The 23,955-nt window shown below is 37.0% G+C and overlaps 1 protein-coding gene across 10 annotated transcripts in view; it reads right to left on the reverse strand.

Annotated features, from left to right (window-relative positions):
- The window catches only part of NLGN4X (neuroligin 4 X-linked), a 337,280-nt gene that overhangs the window by 125,902 nt on the left and 187,423 nt on the right, over window positions 1-23,955 (reverse strand). For 5 of the 10 annotated variants that reach the window (XM_054544298.2, XM_054544299.2, XM_054544301.2 and 2 more), the window contains exons 3-4: window positions 15,706-15,765; window positions 12,288-12,440 (exon numbers count right to left, since the gene is read on the reverse strand). In XM_054544298.2, coding sequence (XP_054400273.1) covers window positions 12,288-12,440; window positions 15,706-15,765 — 213 coding nt within the window. The remainder of the gene's footprint in view (window positions 1-12,287; window positions 12,441-15,705; window positions 15,766-23,955) is intronic. The other 5 variants (XM_024240870.3, XM_054544303.2, XM_009234572.4 and 2 more) reach the window with 1 other exon arrangement.

Raw genomic sequence — 23,955 nt, forward strand, 5'->3', positions numbered from 1 at the left:
AAATAAAGGAAGCAGACAATGAAAAATAGGAGTTGGAGATAAGCTCAACGGGTCACTTACATGGTAAGGATCACAAGAAGATTAAGAAACATGAAGATGTATCAAAAGCCATTAAAAGTATCAGAAGTGCCAGAGAAAATGCTTATGACATTTCTGTGGCCCTCAAGAGAATAGTTCTGATGAAATATGATTGAAAAGAAGGAAGCTATTCATTTCTTTCAAGATGAGAAATGCTAAGCATGTTTTAAACAAAGAAGAATGAAGAAGGATGAATGCTATTCCTAAGTAATATTTTAAGTTCATGCTTAGAAGGAAAAATTAAATTGCAATGAAGGAAAAAGATACCTAGAGGTTCAGCAATATATTGAACACAGGCATTTTGGAGGGGTAGCCTCCATGTGTTCAAAAGCACAGGATGGATTTATAATAATGTGTTTATTCTACCCACCTGTTTAAGACTATAGCCAAATTATTACACAGACATTCCCGGACTTACAATGGTTTGATTTATGATTTTTGATCTTAAGATGATATTCAGTCAGTAGAAATCATATTTTGAATTTTGATATATTCCCAAGCTAGCAATATGCGTACCACAGTCTCTTTGGATGCCAGGCAGTGGTCTGTAGCTCCCTGTCAGCCACACAATCACAAGGGCAAACAACTGATACTCTACGGTGTACGTGAAACATTCAACACTTTATTTATAAAATAGCATTTGTGTTAGATGATGTCACCCAACTGTGGGCTAATGTAAGTGCTATAAGTATGTTCAATGTCAGCTAGGCTAAGCTATGATGTTTGGTAGGTTAGGTGTATTGATGCATTTTCAACTAACGACATCTTAAATTTACAACGGGTTTATTGGGATATAATCCCACTGTGAATCAAGGAACATATTTTATATATGTATACATACACATTAGTGTGTGTACACATATAGACACATATATATACACACATATAGATCTGTGTGTGTATCACAAGGGCAAACAACTGATACATGTATATGTATACACACATATGTATGTATGTACACATATATGTATGTATACACACATATGTATGTGCACATGTATGTATACACACATGTATGTACACATATATGTATACACGCATGTGTATGTACACATATATGTATGTATACACGCATATGTATGTACACATATATGTATGTATACACGCATATGTATGTACACATATATGTATGTATACACGCATATGTATGTACACATATATGTATACACGCATATGTATGTACACATATATGTATGTATACACGCATATGTATGTATACACACATAGATATATACACACCCATATGCACCCACACCCACATATATACATATATGTGTGCTATATATGTGTATATATATGTTTACCAAGTATCTAAGAGCAACTGGGACATCTAAACAGATACTGGAATATTTTAGTAAAGAGGCAGACACTACTTTAAACGTTACCAAATATTTCTTAAAACAAACAGGAAATAGTTTATCATTCCAAAATGTTCTCCCAACACCAGTGCAAAGCTTAGTTTTCTTGTGTACAAATCGTAGTGTTTGTGAGATCATGTTATGCCTGTCTACACTGAAATGATGTTTTTTTGTTGTTCTTTTTAATGTTTAAAGATGGGGTCTCACTATGTTGCCCAGGCTGCTCTTGAACTCCTAAGCTCCAAGGATCCTCAGCCTCGTGAGTAGCTGAGACTACAGGCATGCAACACTGCACCCAGTGCTGAAATGCTTATCATTATGTGTTTATCATACCTGCCTGTTTATGATTTATAATGATGTGTTGATTTTACCCGCCTGTTTATGACTACAGCCCTATAACTGGACACAGCCTTCTCTCTATAACATCTGAGCCTCTAATAAATGCCACTATACTTAACACAGTGAAAATCAGTGCATATAATCTCAAATAATTAACTGAATCAACAGAGACTTTCTAGTGACTTATCTTCATAAAGGCCCTAGGTCATTGAAGCAATGTTGCGTTGAGCATTCTAAAATATTCCTGACTTTTTACACTGAAAATTAAACACTTCATTCAAAAAAGCGATTATTATTATTTTTAGTCAAAGGATAAAGTATCTTAAGAATATGGCTGGACGTGCCAATCAATATGTTACAATTTTATTTGAAACATATATTTATATCGCTAAATGCACGGTGTACCTGCCATAATTTGGTTATAATTTAGTCCCTAGGAAATTTACTTTGCACCTGTATGTTTCATCCTCTAGGGTTCATTTCCATAAAGCTAATGACTTATTAATGATGGATTGGACAAAAATAAGACAATTATACTAGAACACAACACATCCGTCTTTGTATCACTGCTGTCATGCAGGTACATATGTGCATATTCATGCTTCTTGTAGAATTGCCTGTGCTATTACAGGCTTGTAGGCAAATGTCAGGGGAAAAAAAGCTGCAGGCCAGAATATGTGTAGTAGTCTTACATTTTTTTAAACTTTATGGGTACATAGTAAGTGTATATATTTGTGGGGTACTTGAGATGTTTTGGTACAGGCATGCAGTGCATAATAATCACATAGTCTTTAAACATCCCGCTCAGATTGCCTTTTAGAGATTTTTCCATTATCCTACTCGAAAGGACTGATTTCCTTGAATATATGCAGATACTGACAGAATTATCACCAGAACCCTAATTCCAGAGTACTTGAATTTGGCTCTCAATTGCAATGCTTCTCCCTGGAACTTTCCATCATCCCTTGGGATGCTCACCATACTCTTATTTTCATTTAGAGCACAACTTATGTCCTTCTGTCCCCAAGGAGAAAGAGGGCATGTCAACCTCATCAACTAAAAATGATCAACCTTTCACATACTGGATGAGAAGCAAAATGAAGAAAACAGGCTGAAGAGAGAAAGGGATGGTGTCTTTCAGAACTAATAAGAGACTGTTTTGAATGTAAAACTTTCAAAGACGGAACATTTTTAAGGCATATTCTCTGTGACTACTAACTCACGCTTAAATGACATTATACAATCAATTAACTGGGAATTATATATTGATGGAATAGATTCTTCTGTGATTTTTGTTTGAATATTTTGATTGGTAAATATGGTTATGCATGTAAAAATAAAATTTCAGCTTCTTTAAAGAAATCCTGAATCGTTTATAAATAGATCAAGGAGAGTCTCCATAGCATGACAGATGCCGGGTGATAATTTTGTGTATTTGGGATTGGAAAAAAGAAGTCTTTGAAGAGAAATCTGCACTCCCATGTTCACTGCAGCACTAATCACAACAGCTGAAATATGGAATCAACCTGAATGTCCATCATTAGATGAATGAATAAAGAAAATGGGGTTTATATACATAAGGGACTATTATTCTACCTCAAAAAAAAGGAAAGAAGTTGTGTTATTCGGGACTACATGGATGAACCAGAGGACATTATGTTAAGTGATATAAGCCAGACACAGAAAGACAAATATCACATGATCTTACTTATATGTGGAATCTAAAAAAAGTCAAGCTTACAGAAGCAGAGAGTAGAATGTTCTCTTATAGAACTTGAAGCTGGAGGTGGAGAGGAAACGGGAGATGTTGGCCAAAGGTTACAAAGTTTCAGTTGGCAGGAAAAAGTTCAAAAGATCTGTTCAATATGGCAAACAAAGTTGAATCACAAGGAATTGAATATTTGAACATCTCTAAGAAAGTAGATTTTAAGTGTTTGCAGTAGAAAAATAAGCATTTGAAGTAATGCACTTGTGAATTAGCTCGATTTAGCCATTTCTCAATGGATACATATTTCAAAACATCACTTTGTACATGATCAATATATTCAATTTTTATTTGATGATTAAACGAATACATTAGGGAAAAAAGCACAAAACAAAAAAAATTCTTTTCTACCTTGTCTCCACTCCTCCCTTGATTTTCTTTTGAGTCTTTTTAAAAAATTTGAGACAGGATTTCACTCTGTTGCTGAGACTGGAGCGCAATCACAGCACACTGCAGCCTCGAACTCCTAGGCTCAAGCAATCCTCCCACCTCAGCTTTTCAAGTAGCTGGGACACCAGGCATACATCACCACATCTGGCTAATTTTTTCTTTTTCTTTCCTTCTTTTCTCTCTCTCTCTCTCTCTCCCTCTCCCTCTCTCTTTCTTTCTTTCTGAGACAGGGTCTCACTAGGTTGTCCAGGCTGATCTGGAACTCCTGGCCTCAAGGAATCCCCCCACCTTGGCCTCTCACAGTGCTGGGATTACAGGTGAGAGCCACTGCACCTAGCCTTCCCCTGATTTTCCTTGCCCAATAAATACCGTTCCATCTGATGTCTCGCCTGTTGTTGGGTCAGCTGAGGACGAGGGAGCCTCTTTGCTCTGCTGTTCCCATCAACTATTACGTCAATGGCACCTTCCTGGTGAGAGAGTCCTTATCCCACTGCAGTCGTCCCCATCTCTGCTCCATTTGCCTCTGAGGTCCTAATGACGAAGCACTCATCCTTAATTTCCCCTGAGCTTCTTCACATCCTGAATAAATCCAATGAATGCAGTGGGCATTTTGAGCCACTAGGAGGCAGAAGAGGAAAGTCCATGCAAATGATCATTCTGAGAGCAAAAAACATGATTCTGGTTTTGTTTGCCCCACCAAAGACCTGTCCACACCTATCAATCTGCAGCCACAACAACCATGGGATTACAGTGTTTCCAAGTGTGTATTCAATGCATGGAAATCTCATTATAAAGAAGATGATGATGAAAAACAAGACATTGTGTTGTGTTTTTTTGTTTGTTTTTTGTTTTGCAAAGTGTCTTGGTTTTTCTTTATCTGATAATTTTTGGATTAGAGGTTGCCCTATCTTCTGCAATGTGTTCATTCTATTACTGTGTTATCTACAGCATGGACCCCTGCCAACTCCCCAGGCTGGCTTTACCGATAACATCTGCCACCCAGCCCACAAAGAATCTTATTCTAAAGGCTCCCATTCTTCCTTCCACCTTTTGCTACTTCCTGGGTTTGAGCGCCCACACACCATTCATCTTGTCTCAGGATTTCACTTTCTCACCCTTCTCTCATGCTTCTTTTACGTCTCTACTTTTGTTTATGTATTTCTCACTAAGTACAATGCTTAACTTTCCTTTCTCCTCATTTAACTTTTTGCAGTGTTGTGTTTTAGTAACGCCTGGGTCCTGTTTTAGACAGAGAAAGTCAATTCTTCCAGTCAAAGTAGGCCATTTACAGAAATCAAATCAGGGGGAATCTGAGACATTTTGGTTAGAGGAAGAGAAGAGAGGGATTCTAATGAAACCAGGAGAGTGGCATCAAGGTGTGCTGATTCTCGAAAAAGGAAATTATGCTTTCTTTTTTAATATATACGCTTATGAACTTTTGACTTGATACATAAGATGTGTTCCACTTATCATTTCAAATAAAATCCTTCATAAAGCATTAAAGAAAAGAAATATTGTTAGAAAAAAGAAATAAAATAGCAAATGTACCCAAAATAGAGCAACTCCTCTAACTTCCAAAGGGGAGAAGAACGTACAGGTCATTTATAAGATAGCTTGACATTTTTCAGCAGATGCGCTTCAGGGAAATTATAGTGACCCATTGAACTCCCACTAATGTCAGATGCATGTCACATAAATGCACACCCATGGAATTTAGGCTGTAACTCTTGGGAAGAACGTATTGGTCCTCTCTTCTAATGATTTCCAGGCTTCTTTTGTTGAGTGGAATATTACATGGCTCACACATATCACAAAAGCATAAAGGTGAGACCACTCTGGCTGATGTTGCAAGAATGCTTCAGAGCTCAGCCCACCCTCCCTCAATTTCAGAGAAAAACCCTACAAGGGAGTCCAGAACAGGGAAAGTGACCACATTATTAGGCTGAGCACATGCATATGGGTTAAGTCACCCAAATTATGACTACAGATGCTGTTCTGCTATGCATGTTGGTTGCTTTTATATCAAACCATTTCTGTCTTATATTCAGTTATGACTCCAAAGCGCCTAATAGGTTTATTCAATGAATGGTCTTAAAGAGAAAGACAACTTCAGAAGACCATGACGCAATCTACCCTAAGATGAAAATTTTCAGGATAGCTATAATATCTGAAAAATTGTAAGAAATGCACCGAAATGATCATTTGATTCAATTTATGCACACGAGACAGCAAGCCAGCAATGACATGGGAACTGGGGGTAGGACACCAAATTTCCTGATGAAACACTAGTTCTACTGCACTGAAGAGCTTTGATGTGACAAATGCCATTGTTGTGGTTAATGCCACCATCACCGTGAACCAAAGCAAACCAGTATCGATTGAATGGAAATGAATCAGCCTTCAAGGACCCACTTTGAGGTACTTAAAAATACTCTGTAAGCATCTTATCACAATTGTGTATCTTGATCAGCAGTAAGAACTTTTTTGCATAATGATAAAAGCTACATCTGATGCTAAAGTGATACTCAATTTCTTCACTCATTGCATGGTTTACTAATTCATATTTGACATTAATTAACAAGGCTGTGGATGAGTTCTGAGTGGTAAGTCAGAGCTCTGGCTTCAGTTACACCCGGGTTTCAGTCCCTGCTCTGAGTGCTAGAAGGTGTGATGCCATGAGTAAATCCTATCACCTCAAAGCATTCATCTCCTCATAGGTAGGACATAAGGTTAACTCTTCCAAGGGAGTTTATGAAGATTAAATGAAGTAATATCTGCCAGCCACACAGAGGCACACAATGAGTTGATGTTACATAGTTGGGACTCTTTTGAAGCAACAATTAATTTCAGCATACATGAAGCATGAAGTCATAGGATGACCAAAAAGGTGATAGTACCATGTGAGCTAAACGGAAATGCATATTTAAATGGAGGCAGATGAAATCCACTGCAGGTACAGACCTGCAGTTGGAGACAACTGGAAAGGGGAAGGAATAAATAAGTTCCAGGTGTTTCCATCAAAAAGCATGAGCAAGATGCATTCTCTTTTACATCGAAGGTCTTTGGACTATCATGAATGAAAAAAAAAAAAAAACAGATTGGGGAGAACTCAAGTTATACTAAAGTAAGGGACTAAGATGGAGAAAAGAGTAATTATTGATTCAGTAATGGCCTTACAGGAATTCAGATTTATCAGATTATCCTCTGCAGTTTCTGTCTGGAGGTGATTGTTCTGAAAGTTTATTACCTGGATTAATGTCTAATCTTCTTGGGGTAAATGATGCGTATGGATGTTGTGAGGTGAATGGGTGATACGGCATAGGTACTCAAGTGGGTAGGTGAGACCAGGCAAATGCCCTGGCATGTACAGCTCAGCAGGATTTTGCTGGCTTCTGAGCAGATAGGAACACCATACACCCTGGCAATGACTCATCTGAGAGGCATTGGTGAACTTCAGGTTTTCCAAATTCTTGAATATATATGTCAGAGACGTTTGAACCAGAGCACCTCCATCTTGAATAAGGGCTGGGTAACGTAAGGCTGGGACCTACTGGGCTGCACTCCCAAGAGGTTAGGCATTCTTAGCCACAGGATGAGACAGGAGCTCAGCACAAGATACAGGTCACAAAGACCTTGCTGATAAAAGGATGCAGTAAAAAAAAAAAACAGCCAAAACCCACCAAAACCAAGATGGCAACTAGAGTGACGTCTGGTCGTCCTCACTACTCATTATATGCTAATTATAATGTATTAGCATGCTAAAACACCCTTCCACAAGCACCATGACAGCTTACAAATGCCATGACAATGTCAGGAAGTTACCCTATATGGTCTAAAAACGGGAGGAACCCTTAGTTCCAATAATTGCCACCCCTTTCCTGGAAATCTCATGAATAATCAACCCCTTGTTTAGCATATAATGAAGAAATAATCATAAAAATAGCCAACTAGCAGCCCTCGGGCTGCTCTGCTTATGGAGCAGTCATTCTTTATTCCTTTACTTTCCTAATAAACTTACTTTCACTTTACGGATTTGCCTCCAATTCCTTGCACGAGACCCAAGAACCCTCTCTTAGGGTCTGGATTAGGATCCTTTTCTGGTAACATATACACCTTCCTAGTGACAAGGATGTACAGCAGAACACATAGGAAATCTGTTTATAGAAGTGCAGCTTCTTTAAAAACAAACTGAACACCAATTCAATCAGAAGACACTTCATGTAGATATAAATAATTACTTTATAGCTATGATGATACATCTCAATTTGCCTGGGACAATCCCAGTTTATTCATAGCACATGAGCAACTCCCAAACATGTCCTGGATTGGATCATAAATTATATGACCAATGGCTAGCAAGATTGTGTAGCACAGTTCTAATTATTTTTTTAAAAAATAGCAAACATGATGATCTTCTGATTTATTTAATGTCTAGAAGTGTCTTGTAACGGTTTTTTTAAATTAACATGGTTCAGTCTGGATGCCAATATTTGATAGATATTAGCCGTTACAGATTGGGTCAGCTACAATTCTTACTGTGGATAAACAGTAGTATTAATACAATGCATAATGGTATTAATAACACTAGAAATTGTAGTGTGGTTGGGTATAATGGTTGCTGCTGAGAGCCTATGAAACTTCATCTACATGAGTCCATTAAATCTTTTTTAAAAGGTTATTTTTTGGCCAGGCACAGTGGCTCACACTGGTAATCCCAGCACTTTGGGAGGCCAAGGTGGGTGGATCTCCTGAGGTCAGTAGTTTGAGACCAGCCTGGCCAAAATGGCAAAACCCCGTCTCTACTAAAAATACAAAAATTAGCGGGGCATGGTGGCGGGCGCCTGTAATCCCAGCTACTGCGGAGGCTGAGGCAGGAGAAGCGCTTGGACCTGGGAGGCAGAGGTTGCAGTGAGCCGAGATCATGCCACTGCCCTCCAGCCTGGGCAATAAAAGCGAGACTCCATCTCAAAAAAAAAAAAGAAAAGAAAAAAGAAAAAAGTTATCTTTTTATTGACAAGCAGATTATATATTAATGAGGTAAAGTGTGGTATTTTGAACCACGGAACTTTTATACTGTACAACAACCTTGCAAGGGAGAGACCACTGCCTTCTACATCTAAGGAAAGAGTCTGAGGAAACGCTAGCTGACTTTCTCAAGGCGGAGGTAGAGGAAAGTTGTCAGCTCCTGTCTGTCTCCGGCCGCAATCTACATTCTTTCCAATGCCAGCATTCTGCTTCCATTATGGGCACGTTTCATCTTTTTAATCCTCTCTTTTGGGTAACAGAAAATAGCATTTGTTACTCCATTAAAAAAAAAATCTTAAAACAGTATTTTTCCATTCCTCAGGTAGGAAGATAACATTTATGCATTTATGACTTTTATTGGAAGAAAAAGAACTCAAAGAATATTTCAACTTTTTGCCTAAAATTGTATCTACTTGTATGAAATGCACTCACTGAAATGATCATTGCAGCGCCTGCTGTGTATTTTATTCAATCATCTTTTTAAATATCTGGATGCCAAAGGTTTAAAAACATTTTTTCAAGACCGATAATAGGAGTTTCCTGCAAGCAAAAAGTAAATGCCATCTAGCTGTTTTCAAGAGGACAATAGTAAATGCAAGATCCATGATAAAAACCAACGCAGTCACATTTTAAAGTCTCTATCGCCCTGTAAAATCGGCAAACTTGGCACATTTCATTCCATCAAATGAAAGGGAGTCTGTAGTGTGCTTGGCTGTTCCACACTAGCTCATTGGAGGAATGTAAATAGACCGGCATAGAGATGCTAAATCGCTTCTTTTATTTCTTCTCCACTAATTTTACAGCTCTCTGTTATCTTCTGACTTTTAAAAACTCTCCATAACAAAAAGTAGACTTACAATTTTTCAATTAGTTTTTTTCCCTCTAAAAAAAGTGTGTATAATTGGCCTGGAGGCCAATTTGCAAGATGCGCAATTGATTCACGAAGGGACAAAACTGATTAAAAAAAAATCATAGTGTAGAGTTGCTTGATACAACTGAGCTTTAGGGGGAAAAGGAGATCAATTTCTTTTGAAACTCTATCTTATCAGACACATCAATTCATCATGCATGCAACAGAATATCCTGTGATTCCAGCAAAGCAAGAATTTTCTTGATGCCCACTGCTTCCTTCAGAAAAGCATGCCCAAGCTTTCTTCCGTGTGGCCGTGCTACAGGCAGTGCACACACTGCTCCCTTTGAAGAGGGCCTGTGCAGTGCCCTCACACGTACTTTCCTCCTTCCACCTCTTTGTCAGAATGGACCTTTTGTAAAACATCAAGAAGCACAATTTCCTGTTTCCAACACTAGTAGCCAAAGTAACTATCCAGCGCCTCTGAAAAATATTCAGTGAAGCGTGCAATTATCGCTATGCAAAAGTTCAGAGACATTATTCCGCCAAGATGTGGCTGACAGAAAACTACAAAAAATATAGGAAATAAAGCCAACGACATAATAAGTTTTTTGATACTAAAAGGTTTTTTGGTGGTGTTTATTTTCTTTAATGCAGAAACCAACCTGGAATTTTGAGTTATCAATGTTTCAAAAGATACAACTTTAGCAACACCTGTGACTGATTTGCATTTCAAAGTAAGAAATGCATTTCTCTTAGGGTTTCTTACATCACCTCTTAGGGTTTCTCAGCAATTCACCACCTCTTAGGGCTTCTTACAGGTTAATGTTTTCACATAGGAAAAAAAAAAAAAAACTCACTCAAAATGAAATGAAGTCATCTGATTGAAAAGAAAATATTCTTGGCAATATTTGAAGAAAACATTTTCAGCCATATTTCTTGTTTGACAGACCTCCTTTAGTCCATTTTATTTTGCTGTTTATTTTAATTAATTTATTACTATCATTATTATTATTATTTTTTTTTTTTTTTGAGAAAAGTCTCACTCGGTCGCCCCAGGCTGGAGTGCAATGGCGCTATCTCTGCTCATTGCAACCTCGACCTACTGGGTTCCAGAGATTCTCCTGCCTCAGCCTCCTGAGTAGCTGGGATTACAGGCGTCTGCCATCAGGCCCAGTTAATTTTTGTATTTTTAGTAGAGACAGGGTTTCACCACTTTGGCCAGGCTGTTTTCTAACTCCTGACCTCAAGTGATCTGCCTGCCTGAGCCTCCCAAAGTGCTGGGATTATAGGCGAGAGCCACCACACCTGGCCTCCATTTTGTTTTGTATTTCATATTGTATCATAATCACACTGCAACCAATATACACATCTCTCTCATGGCTAACTTGTTAAAAATTTTATTTTCTACACCATTTTAATGCATTTTTGCCTGGAAAACAAATGTTTTTACATAGGTCTTAGGAATATTATTCACAAACTAACCAACACCAGGAAAGGCCATCTCAGAAGGTACTGAAATCTGACCCTGAAGATTCATAATTTTCCAACCTACAATTAGAAGAAGATGAATGATGGCCGGGCGTGGTGGCTCAGGCCTGTAATCCCAGCACTTTGGAAGGCCGAGGCAGGCGGATCACGAGGTCAGGAGTTCGAGACCAGCCTGGCCAATATGGTGAAACCCTGCCTCTATTAAAAACACAAAAATTAGCTGGGTGTGGTGGCATGCGCCTGTAGTCCCAGCTACTTGGGAGGCTGAGGCAGAAGAATCACTTGAACCCGGGAGGCAGAGGTTGTAGTGAGCCAAGATCACACCACTGCACTCCAGCCTGGGCGACAGAGTGAGATTCCATCTCAAAGAAAAAAAAAAAAAAAAAAAAAAGAAAGAAAAGAAATGAAACATCAAAACAAGGAGGAACTAAACTTGAATTTCCATGTATTTAGCCTTTAATCGTAGATCATCAATGGAACAAAAGTCAACTAACAGCTAAGTTTCCTTGCATGCAAATGCAATGGAACCAAAACAACAGATCTTCCAAAGGCTCAACATAATCAGTTAGAGAATTGGATAAAGTCTTTTCCTCCACACAATATACTGATTCATACAATGACACAATCAGAAAAGAAAGCTAAGATCTATGGCCATTCCCAACTATAATATCACCAAATATGTGTTCATCGTACAGGTCTATGTAGACAAACATACGTTCATTGAACTCCAAGGGAGAAACATGCTATAAATAAAATTTCATTTCATCTTCAAGATCTTAAAGTCTGCATTGGTTTGAGAAGCGATTCATGTCCATGTTGCACGAAGGTAGTAAAAGGAATAAACATATCCGATCACATAAAGTAAATACCGTGAAGTGGAATTAACCAGGAACTGGAATAACAGGATTCAAATCCACGAACCCCATCAAAACGAGAAGTGGACTTTTCATCTTTCCTCTTGCTCAGTCATTCACATGATGCAATCACTTACCTAGTATTCCCAGACGGTAGTTAATGGTGATCACGATGACGTTTCCGTAGCTGGCCAAAATGCTGCCGTCAATCATGTTGCCGGTGCCCTCCATGTAAGATCCTCCATGGATATAGACCATGACAGGCTTCTTACTGTTCTGATCATGAATATCTGGAAAAAAAAGCCAAGTAAGAAAACACAATAAAGAATCACACTGACTCACCAATGCTAATTTAAGAAAAAAGGAGATTCACTGATTTCCCTATTTTGACTTGAGTTAAGCACATTTATTTTTATGGATGATATGACCCTTGATAAGAGTTTCTAAGGAAAATGATCAATGCTATTACGTTTTCTATTTATGGAAATGGTATTTTAAGAAGCATCCAGACATTTAGTGTGCTCTGCTCATCTAAGCTTCTATATATATCTAAAGCACTACAAGAAATGGTTTTAGGTAAAGTACACATTTCCTAAATTTTGCTCAAACCCTAAAATGTGATTTAAATTGAATAAACACATGGGACCCTTGACAAAATATATTTTATCTTCTAATTAAGTATAAAATCAACTTCAAAATTATAATTAATTTTAATATAGTTGCATCTTAATTCGCAGGTGAGTGTACAGATTCATCTTCAATTTAACAATAAAAACATAAAAGTAGTAGTGAAGGTATAAACTATCAATAACGGACAGATAATGACAAGAAAGCAAAATCTACAGTTAAAAACTGAACAGAAATAGGGAAAAAAAAGAAAAGATGCCCAAGCAAATGTCTTTGTTCCAGTGATTACAGTAACATACTAACATACTTAGGTGACAAAAATAAAAGAGATGTAATAAAAAATGGCAAAAGAATCCAAACTATTTAAATGCTTTATATTTTCACAGGGAATATAAATTCCCATTGTGACTTGCAACCAATGATTCCTCTTAGTAATTTACTTTATTATTTAAATTAACAATGATGTAAAAACAATGATCTGTGATGATAGAAAGTTGGAGACCATCTGTAGGGCCTGCTTTGTGAAAAGACCTGTTTTATAACATTAATCAGCCATTAGGGCTGCATTTAACCTTTAGAAGACTGACCTCACGTAAAATATTTCTGGATACAGATATGTGTGTGTGTGTGTGTGTGTGCGTGTGCGTGTGTGTGTGTACAAACAATTTAAATATCTTTGTTACTAAAAGAAAACTCAAATATTTATGCATATTTATTTTCAATTTTTTCATCAATAAAGTTTTTTTTTCCTCATAATCCACAGGGACACTTTTGAAATACCACAAAGGAATTCTGAGGATATGAATCACCATCGTTTGGATGGTGGCTCCAATTTGAACGAATTATGATCACAATTTTACTGGGTGCATACAGAAGACACGACATACCCATTGGTCACAGTAAAGCACACAAAAGAGTGTCAAGTTACCCAAGTATTTATTTGCAGATATTTAATCCACGGCAGAAAAGTGTCTTTTGTTTTCTAATATAAAATTCAAATATGAAGTAAAAATCTTCTATTAATCATTTATGCATCATACACTACGGGAAATGTCTTCTGCTATATGAATAAGAAATGGCTTTTCTCATGATCCACTGCTTCTTTCTGGTTCCTAATTTGCTGTTTTTGGCCTCATTTCTTTTACTATTACCAGCGGTTGCCTAGTAAACTGTGGAAAAAGAGTAAGTAGAGATTTTGAAGGGCTGCTTTAAAGTGCTCCATTGGAAAATATGTGAGATTAACATCTCTTACCTTCCACAAAATATAGAACAAGACTCTCTTGAACTTGTGGAAGTAATAACCAGTTGTCATATTAATGCAAAGTCAAAAAATCATAACTTAACAATATTAAATGAAAATTAGATGGCATTTTAATGGTAATAAAGATTCACCGGGAACACTGTGAAAACAGATCCTAATTATCAAGAGGAAATGTATTAAAAAGAGAAGGCCAAACAGGATACAAATTAGAGCAGTATAAGGTATGAGACAAAAGTTTATTTCGTTTTTATGTATTTGCTCAATACTGATAAAATGTCAGGCATTCAGAAGCCCTTATCAAAGAAGGGGCTACCTGAAGCAGGTGTAGATTTTGATCTTCTATGGCCATCAGAATTGAGATCTCTCAGAGAGCTACTTGAGACAGTGACAGCTCTATGAGCTCAGTAAAAATAATAACATTCAAAATGTTAAGGGAAGACTAGGCATGGAAAGGGTGTTGGCAAGATTTCTTTTCTTGGAGAACAGTTGATTTACGAAGATAAGCAAGGAGGGGAGCAACTACAAGAACTGGTCAAAAGACCCTGTCATGGACGTTGGGCTTGACGAGCGAGGATAATTCAGGACTCACTTTTGGGCTTTAAATTGCCTTTCAGACAGAGACCCAAAGGTCCAGCCAGGGCCTTAATGGAGTTCCATGCATTTTGCTACCCAGATGGGAAAAATGTGCTTTTAGCTAATCCTATAGAGCCTTACCAATGAAGAAGGGCTTGCTTGAGTACTTTTTTTGTTGCTTCCCCTCTTTAAAAAAAAAAATCATTTCTTGTACAGAAAGGGAAGAAAAACAGTGTGCGAGTTGTCTGCATGAGTACCTCAGACATACCATCTTTTAAAAAAAAATCCTTTCACTTCTGGTAGACAATGTGTTGAGCAATTTGGTAGCCTTAAGAAGAAACTTCACAGCAACAAAACATTTTAAGGAGAAAAACGTTTTCAAAAAAGCCGTGGTGTGAAAAGAAAGATGAACATAGCTAGCTTTTTGTCCTTTTTTAGTTCTGAGATACTCTTACCTTCCCCTCCACCCCCAAATGCTGTAAAAGGCAGTCCTGAATGCAACAGGGCTCGTTAACAACAGCATCTCGTTAAAACACTTTTTGGTGTACTTCACTGTGAGCAGATTATCAGAAATCTATGTTGGGATCAATATGTTTGTGAAGAAAAAAAAACTGATATTTCAGCTCCCCCCTCCAAAAAAATTCTTCTAAGGTGCTGTAGAGTTTTGTAGTTTATAAAAATAATTAAGAAGACCAAAGCTCCAAAGTAGTATATTAACTTACAAAATAACATTTGGAAGGGAGAAAATAGACTATACATGCATGTTTCAAAATTCCATTTTCTCTTCTTGTGACCAAGCCAAAAAAAAAAAAAAAAAAAAAAAAAGATGGGCTTCTCTGTAAACAGTAGTTCATTACTCTTTTCACGTTTAGAAACAATGTTTATACTTCTCACAGTGATTTGTTCCCTGTACATGGTAACTGGGATTAAAAATGACAGTGGTTTCGCTACAAGAAGAAAATAATTAAAGAAGCACACCAAAGTGTACTAGTTTTAAGTAAGGGGAGAAAAAACAGATTGAAATGAAAAAAAAAGAGAGAGAGAGAGATACAAAATCATGCATCAGGGTTGAGCTTTGAAAAAACAAAAAATACCTTCGTCTTCACCACGGTCATTACTGGTTATATCATCTGCGTTTTTCTTTGTGTTGGCTCCTGGGGTCATATTGAGAAGGAAAATAAAGGGAAAAAAGAGAATTCAAAAACAACAGGTTTTCAAAAAATTCAGAAAAGAGAGAGATGCTACCCAGAAAAAGAAAAAAAAAAAAGAATGTAACACAAAAAGTTGAAATCTGTTACATTTGGATTTCAAAAAAATGAGATAGGGAAATGCAAAATGCATATAAACATAAAGATGTCAAGAAGAACAAATTCAAAATGTTACTTGCAAAAAATATTAGATATCCTGTGAATATGCAGTTGGGGGTTAAAATGATGCTACTGCAAAAAAAAATGCTAACGTGAGTTGTTTTAAAAAAAGAGAAAATTAAATTATTAGAAAAGATATTTCCCACATTCTTTAAAGAAATGCTTATGGCGTATTCAACGGTCCTCTGATGTTAACATGTTATAATTTAAATAAATTTTTGAAATGTTACTGATACATTATGGTTAGAAATTTTCATAAGGCAAGCAAAAACACACACAGTAAACATGGAAGGACTTTAATCAAAATATTATATAATTGACATTAATTTCATGCATTAAAAACTTATAAACATGCAATCTCAAAAAGTCAGAATTGTGACTAATTTAAATCACTAAGATTTACCTCTACTCTGTGTTTAGAGAAGCGCTACCCATTATTCACTCTTGTTTTCTTCTATTAAAATCTACTACATGTGATAAATATTTAAGTCAGGACAAAACATTATAGACCATGTCCTATGTGTTTAAAATAGTTATTAAATATCATTTGAAAGTTATGTCCTCTGTGTGTAAAGTAGCTATTAAACATCATTTGAAGACCATGTCCTCTGTGTTTAAAATAGTTATTAAATATCATTTGAAAGTTATTGGTAAGTGAATTTGTTGAAGAAAATAAAAATCGAAGTCATCTACCTTGATCACCTCAATAAGATCTGCATAGGAATTTTAATATAGGCAAAATGCAGGAAGAGGCCCTTAAGAATAGCAAAAACTAGCTTATGCTCTTAGTGCACAGAGAACCATTTTGGTTTTTATAGTTTCCACATTTAAAAGGTGTGAACATTTAATTTTGCTTGAATTAATTAATTGGCTCCATTGCTTCCTTCTCATAGACAGATGCAGCCCATATGTGCATATCCCACTATCAATAACTTTAACTGCATCAATCAATTAAGACAGTCTTTGCCTTCCTATAGGGTTCTAGGATAAGTGGATTAAGGCAGAGGGAAAATATTGTCATCTCCAACACTTGCGAATGGAAAACACTCCTCTGTTCTACGTAACTCAGAAGGGCTTAAACATATTTTGAAACCAAGACTTGATAATGCTGTTTCCATACGTCAAACAAAAGTCAAATAATGTCCATTTCATGGGGGCTTAATACTTTTTAAAACCAGACCTGGGTGGGTGCGTGGGTGTGATAGCCTTGCTGATCCACTTTCTGTCTTTATAAGATTTGCCTTCTCTAGGCATTTCATATAAATGAACTCATATAATATGTGGTATTTTGTGTCTGGTTTCTTTTACTTAGCCTATGTTTTCAATGTCCTTCCATACTGTAGCATGCATCAATACTTCATTCCTTTTTATGGCTAAATTATTTTCCATTGCATGGGTATACCACATCTTTTAAATCCATTTATTTGCTGAGTGACATTTGGTTTATTTCTACTTGTTGATTATTATTAATAAAGCTGCTATGAACATTTGTGTACTATTTTTTGCATGGATATATGTTTTCATCTCTATTGCATAGATACCTAGGGGTGAAATTGCTGTTTCATAAGGCAAATTTATGCTTAATGTTTTAATAAACTGACAGACTATTTTCCAAATCAGCTGCAATACCTGGCATTCTCACCAACAGTGGTATAAAGGATCTCTATTTCTCTATTACCTAGCCAACACTTGCTAATATCTTTTTTTGTTATAACCGTACTAATGGATGTGAAATGGTATCTCATCGTAGGTTTTTTTTTGTTTTTTTTTTTTTTCCAAAGTCTTGCTCTGTTGCCCAGGCTGGAGTGCAGTGGTACGATCTCGGCTCACGACAACCTCCACCTCTTGCGTTTAAGCAATTCTCGTGCCTCAGCCTCTCAAGTAGCTGGGACTACAGGCATGCACCACCATTCCTGGTTAATTTTTGTATTTTTAGTAGACATGGGTCTTGCCCTGTTGGCCAGGTTGGTCTTGAACTCCTGCCTCAAGCAATCCACTCATGTTGGCCTCCTAAAGTGCTGGGATTACAAGCAAGAGCCACTGCACCTGGCCTCATGGTAGTTTTCATTTGCATTTAGCTAATGTTTAGTAACTAATGATATTAAATATCTTCTCATGTACACTCTCTTTGCAGAAATGTCTATTAATTTATTTTTGCCCATTAAAAAATAATTTCTTTCCTTCTTATTATTGAATAGTACGTGGTTTGTTTACATATTTTCTAGATAAAAGTCTTTTATCAGGAATATGGTTGGCAAATCTCCTCTCCCAGTTTATGGCTTGTCTTTTGGTTTTCTCAACAAATAGCACTTTATGTTCTCAACAGTGCCTTTTGAAGTGCAAAAGTTTTTAATTTTGATGAGTTTCACTTGATCAATTCTTTTCTTTTAAGGATTGTACTTTTGAGGTCCTATTTATGAAATCTTTCCCAATCCATGGCCCTGAAGACCTTCTCCTGTGTTGTTGAAGTTTCCTAAAAGTTTAAGAGTTTTAATTCTTATATTTCCACCTGTCGTTCATTTTGAGTTAATTTTTGGGTATAATAAGAGGTAAGAGTTGAAATTGATCTTTTTACATATGAATATCCAATTGTCTCAGCACCATTTATTGAAAAGACTATCCTTGCCTCCTTTAATTGTTTTGGCACCATTGTTAAAAATCTATTGACTACAAATTGAAGGATTTATTTCTAAACTCTTATAATTGACGCTTGAACAACACAGGTCTGAACTGTGCAGATCCACTTATATGTGGATTTTCTTCTGCCTCTGCCACCCCTGAGACTGCAAGACCAACCTCTCCTCTCCCTCCTCCTCCTCAGCCTATTCAACCTGAAGATGAGGATGAAGATCTTTAAGAAGATCCACTTCTATTTAATGAGTGGTAAATATATGTTCTCTTCCTTATGATTTTCTCAATGGTATTTTCTTTTCTCTAACTTAGTTTATTGTGAGAATACAGTGTATTGTATATACAACATACAAAAGATGTGATAATTAGCTGTTCATGTAATTGGTACGGCTTCTAGTCAACAGTAGACTATTGGTTGTTAAGTGTTGGGGGGTAAAAAGTTTTAAGTGAATTTTCGACTGTGCAGGGGTTCTAACCTTCACATTGTTCAAGGGCCAACTGTAATTAATTATATTTCATTGGTCTAAATTTCTACCCATGTGAGTTGCCTGCTATCTTGATTACCACATCTTTACACTACCTTTTAAAATAGAGAAATGGAAGCCCTCCAACTTTCTTCCCCTTTTCCAAGGTCTTTTTGATTGCTCTAGATCCTTTGCCTTTCCATGAAAATTTCCAAATCAGCTTGTTAGTTGCAACAAAAACTCCTGCTGAGATTTCGATAGAAATTACTTGCCAAATCCCAATTTTAAATTAATCTTGTATATCAGAGCCTGACCCAGAAACATAATTAGATGCTGTCTTTCCTGTTCTACGTATATTTAATTTGTTTATCCTTTCATTCTTTTTTAATAAACTGCTGCTCTATTTGTCCATGTAAATATAACTAATTAAATGCCTTTAAAACAAACCAAGTTCTCTTGAGTATCTAGTTTAGACACAACCATGGACGATGTAGATGCAGGTTTTAGAAGATTCAGGAAAAACAATTTGTCTACAGTTTATGCAAGAATAAACCCAGCTTGTGGCTGGCGCGCACACACACACACACACACACACACACACACACAGAGCCCAAATAAAACCTAGGTAGGCTGTGAGTTTCCTTTCTCTTCTCTATGTCTACCCTTCCTCAAAATTCCAGAATAATATTCCTTTTCATACAACAATTAGCATCTCCGTAAAACCTCTGTGCAGACCTGGCTTTAAATATTAAAGAGAAGATTTAAATACTCCAAGCAAAAGTACAACCATTCTATTATTAAAATTTAAATATCATTTTATAAATAAAATATCTCAATGTCCCTAATCCTGAAGAATATTCCGGCTTTTTTGTAACCTGTTCCTCTGATGTCTCCATTTAGTGCTTTATCTATGTTATTTTCAAAAGTTAGTCTATTTAAAATAGCACTTTATGTTATGAATGTAAGAGAAAAACTTTGTAAAGAATTTGGAAAATGATATGGGCGCGGTGGCTCATGCCACCCAACACTTTGGGACATCGAGATGGGCGGAGGTCAGGAGTTCTGGAAGAAACTGACCAACATGGTGGAACCTCTTCCCTATGAAAATTACAAAAAATTAGCCAGACATGGTGGTGCATGCCTGTAGTCCCAGCTATTCGGGAGACTGAGGTGGCAGGATCACTTGAGCCTGGGAGGCGGAGGTTGCAGTGAGCTGAGATCACCCTGCTGCACTCCAGCCTAGGTGAAACAGCCAGACCTTATCACAAAAAAAATAAAAACTAAAATAAAAAAAATTAAAAAAATAAAAAAAAAATTGGAAAATGAAGACTATTGTCAAAGTGAAAATTAACATCAAAGGAAAACCTCACAGTCACATATACTGCTGTTAACATTACAAGTCAGAAAAACAATTTAAATCTGTATTTTTAATATACATTAATTATTGCCACTTACATATCTAAATCATCATAGAAAGTCAATAGATACAAATGTGATCTTGTTATCTAAGCAAGAATATAAGGAAATAATAGAACCAAAAAGAACCTTCAGCATCATTGTTCTTCATGAGATATCATACTGAACTGTATTAGTAGTTCATAGTTTACTGCATATTTTTTTTCTTTTAAGTGGGCAAGGTTAATTTTCAACTTAGTCTTGTTATCTTAAGTAGAGAAAGAGCCTTTTTAAGCTAAGTACGTTATTTCCATACAGGGAAAGTTGCATACGGCGGGGAGTGGGGGAGGGGTGCGGAAATAAATGTTTTCTTGGCTATCACAGATGTGGATGTGATTGATTATTTTGTCACTTGGCCATAGAGGAATACGGGCTTAATGTTTTAATCCAATGCAATATCCCCAGCTCTCTGCAGCAAGGAAGTGACTGGCATGTCCTCACAGACTGCCCATGACACATGGGTTCATTCACTCATAAGCCCATTCCTTCTACAAATATGTGTTGACCCTTTTAACATGCAGTCCCGACTAAGAGAGGTAATGCCATGCAGTCCTGGCTAAAAGAGGTAAGGACACACCCACACTGAAGAAGGAGATGAACATCAGAGACAGACATGCACACAGATCATTCCAACGGGGCAGGAAAATGCATGCATGAATTTAGGATCCTCTGCTGTTCCCAGTAGGAGAGTCTGGGGATAGAGGGGTGGCTGGTGAGGAAGTGGGTTAGGGCTTCTAAATATGCACAGAAGATCTGGGGCCAGGAATACATTTATGGGAGCAAAGAAAACAGGCTACTCTGAGCAGAAGCATGGGTTGGAGGCTGAGGGCACAGAAGGGACATGAATAGCCCCAGAAAGATGAGAAGAATAGGTACACAACCTGGACACCTCCTCTTTCCTCCATACACCTGGAGAACAGACTCTAGCTGGGGAAAATATTCCATGCATACACTTGAAATATATTTGAGCCTCCACTTGAATAATACTACCACAATGAATTTGAAAGATGACCTTCAGATGATTTTCAGATTGGATCATTTACCGATGGGCTTCACCCAGTGTATATGCACCTTGAAAAATTGGTTAGCAACAGAAAAATTCAGTTTCTGCATTTGAAAGAACTGCCATAGCTGACCTATGGCTTCTTTTTTCTTTTTCTGAAATCAGAACACCTGAACAGGACCAAACTTCACTCTTAATGGAAATATGTATAAGATAGGAGGCTTATTTTATGGAGCTTTCAGCAAAGGGGCTTTCCAGAAAGCAACATTCAAAAAGATATTTCTTGTATTATAAGCCCTGGCAGAAAAGGTTGGTAACAAAGTGTCATGCCTACTGAAGGTCATCCTTTTGTGATGTGGGAAGAAGCTTTTGGTGACCAGAAAGGCTTAGAAAGGAGAACATCTGGGGGATGAGTACCTGAAAATTAGTTTCTTTAAAATCATCAGCAGAGTCGTACTTCGAAAAATTTTGAAAAGACATCTGCCAGTTTGAAGACCCCAGCTCCAGGGCACATAACTACCAGATAGACAATTGTCGAATTACAGGGTGTAGTCCACTGACAGGCAAAAGGTTCCCAGTTCTACAATCCTCCCCGTGAATTTACTATTCCTCATACAAAGAGTCTGTATTTTCACCCCTTGAATCTTGAGTGGCTTTATGATTGCATTTTTTTCAAAAGAAAAAATATGATGATGTGCTGTTTCCAAGACTGGGACTCAAATCCCCTGTACCTGTTCTTACTCTCTTGAAACTCTGCCACTGCCCTGTGAAAAATTCAGACTAGCAGGTTGCAGAACAAGAGATCTCATAGAGAAGAACCCATTGGCCCCAACCTAGGCAAAATTACCTCCAGCAACCCCCAGTTACCTAAGAGAACTCACTCCAAATCAACAATACATACACATGAATGAGCCCAGCCAAGACCAAAATAAATTTCCAGCTAACAAGATGCAGAGGCTCATAAGCAGTAATAAGCGCTTATTGTCTTACGGCATTGACTTATAGAGTCCTTTGTTATGCAGCAGTAGCTAACTGATACATAGGGTAATACTAATTTTATCTTCAGTAGATACTGGCATATTTCTTTCCAAACAAGTTGTATTATGCTATACACCCACTAGCAGGTAAGAAAATTTCCTGGCCCTTACCCTGTTGCCAACACTTGACATTATCAGACAACATATTTGCCACTTTGATGAGTATAAAATATTAAGTTTACATTTCAATTTGCATGTTCCTTAAAACTAGTACAGATGCATTTCTATATTCCCATTCTAAATTCCCATCTTGAATAGCAATCCGATTTTTGATCGGCTGAATGTCTGTTATTGATTTGTAGGAAATCTTTATATTCATGAATGCTGGCCTCTTTTGAGCATGTAAAAGCAAACATTTAACAGTGCACAGCAGTGCTGCGTATGGTTCTAAGGGCTTTATGCATATTGAATATGCATTTTGTTTGTTTGTTTTTTTAGAGACAAAGTCTTGCTCTGTCACACAGGCTGGAGTACAGTCACACAACTGTAGCTTACTGCAGCCTCCAACTCAAGGGCTCCAGTGATTCTTTGACCTCAGCCTCCCGAGTAGCTGGGACTACAGGTGTGCACCACCACACCTGGTTAATTTTTTTCTATTTCTTGTAGAGATAAAGTCTCACTATGTTGTCCAGGCTAGTCTTGAACTCTTGGCCTCAAGCAAGTCTCCCACCTCAGCCTCCCAAAGTGCTGTATTACAGGTGTGAGCCACTGTGTCCAGCTCCGAATATGCATTTTTCATAAATACCTTATGAGATGTGTAACTAATATCATTTTATAGCTGAGGAAAATTAGGTATACAGATATTAAATAATTTGCCCAAGTTTACACAGCTAAGCATTGGTGATATCTAGTCTGTTGTCTTTAACCATTTTATTGATTTTTCATTATCTAAAGTAACACTTTAAAATGCATATGTATTATAATTTATCACTATTTTCTCTATAATTTCTGCCTTTTTTAAAAAAAGGATTACTTAATCCAGAAACATAAAGACATTTTATTTGCTTACATATTCTCCTAACAGTTTTAAGGTTTTATTTCACATCTGGGTCACAACTCACCTGGAATTTATTTATCTGGACGCTAGAGCACAGAGATTATTTTAATTATTTCCTTAGAGAACAGTTCCATTTTCAGCTACCTAGGTATTACAGCTCTTTACTTACATGCCAAGTTTTATATCTGCTAGATTCTGTCTCTGTCTACCTTGTTCTGTTCTATTTTTCTATATACCTAGCCTGTCTTATTTTATCTGGTTTACAGATAAATGATAGACAGATATAATTGCTTGAGATATAATTAATATACCATACACATCACCGTGTCAAAGTATGCAATCCAATGGTTTTTAATATATTCATGGATCTGTGCAATAATCGACAATATC

Source organism: Pongo abelii, chromosome X (genome assembly GCF_028885655.2).
Source record: "Pongo abelii isolate AG06213 chromosome X, NHGRI_mPonAbe1-v2.0_pri, whole genome shotgun sequence".
Lineage (NCBI taxonomy): Eukaryota > Metazoa > Chordata > Mammalia > Primates > Hominidae > Pongo > Pongo abelii.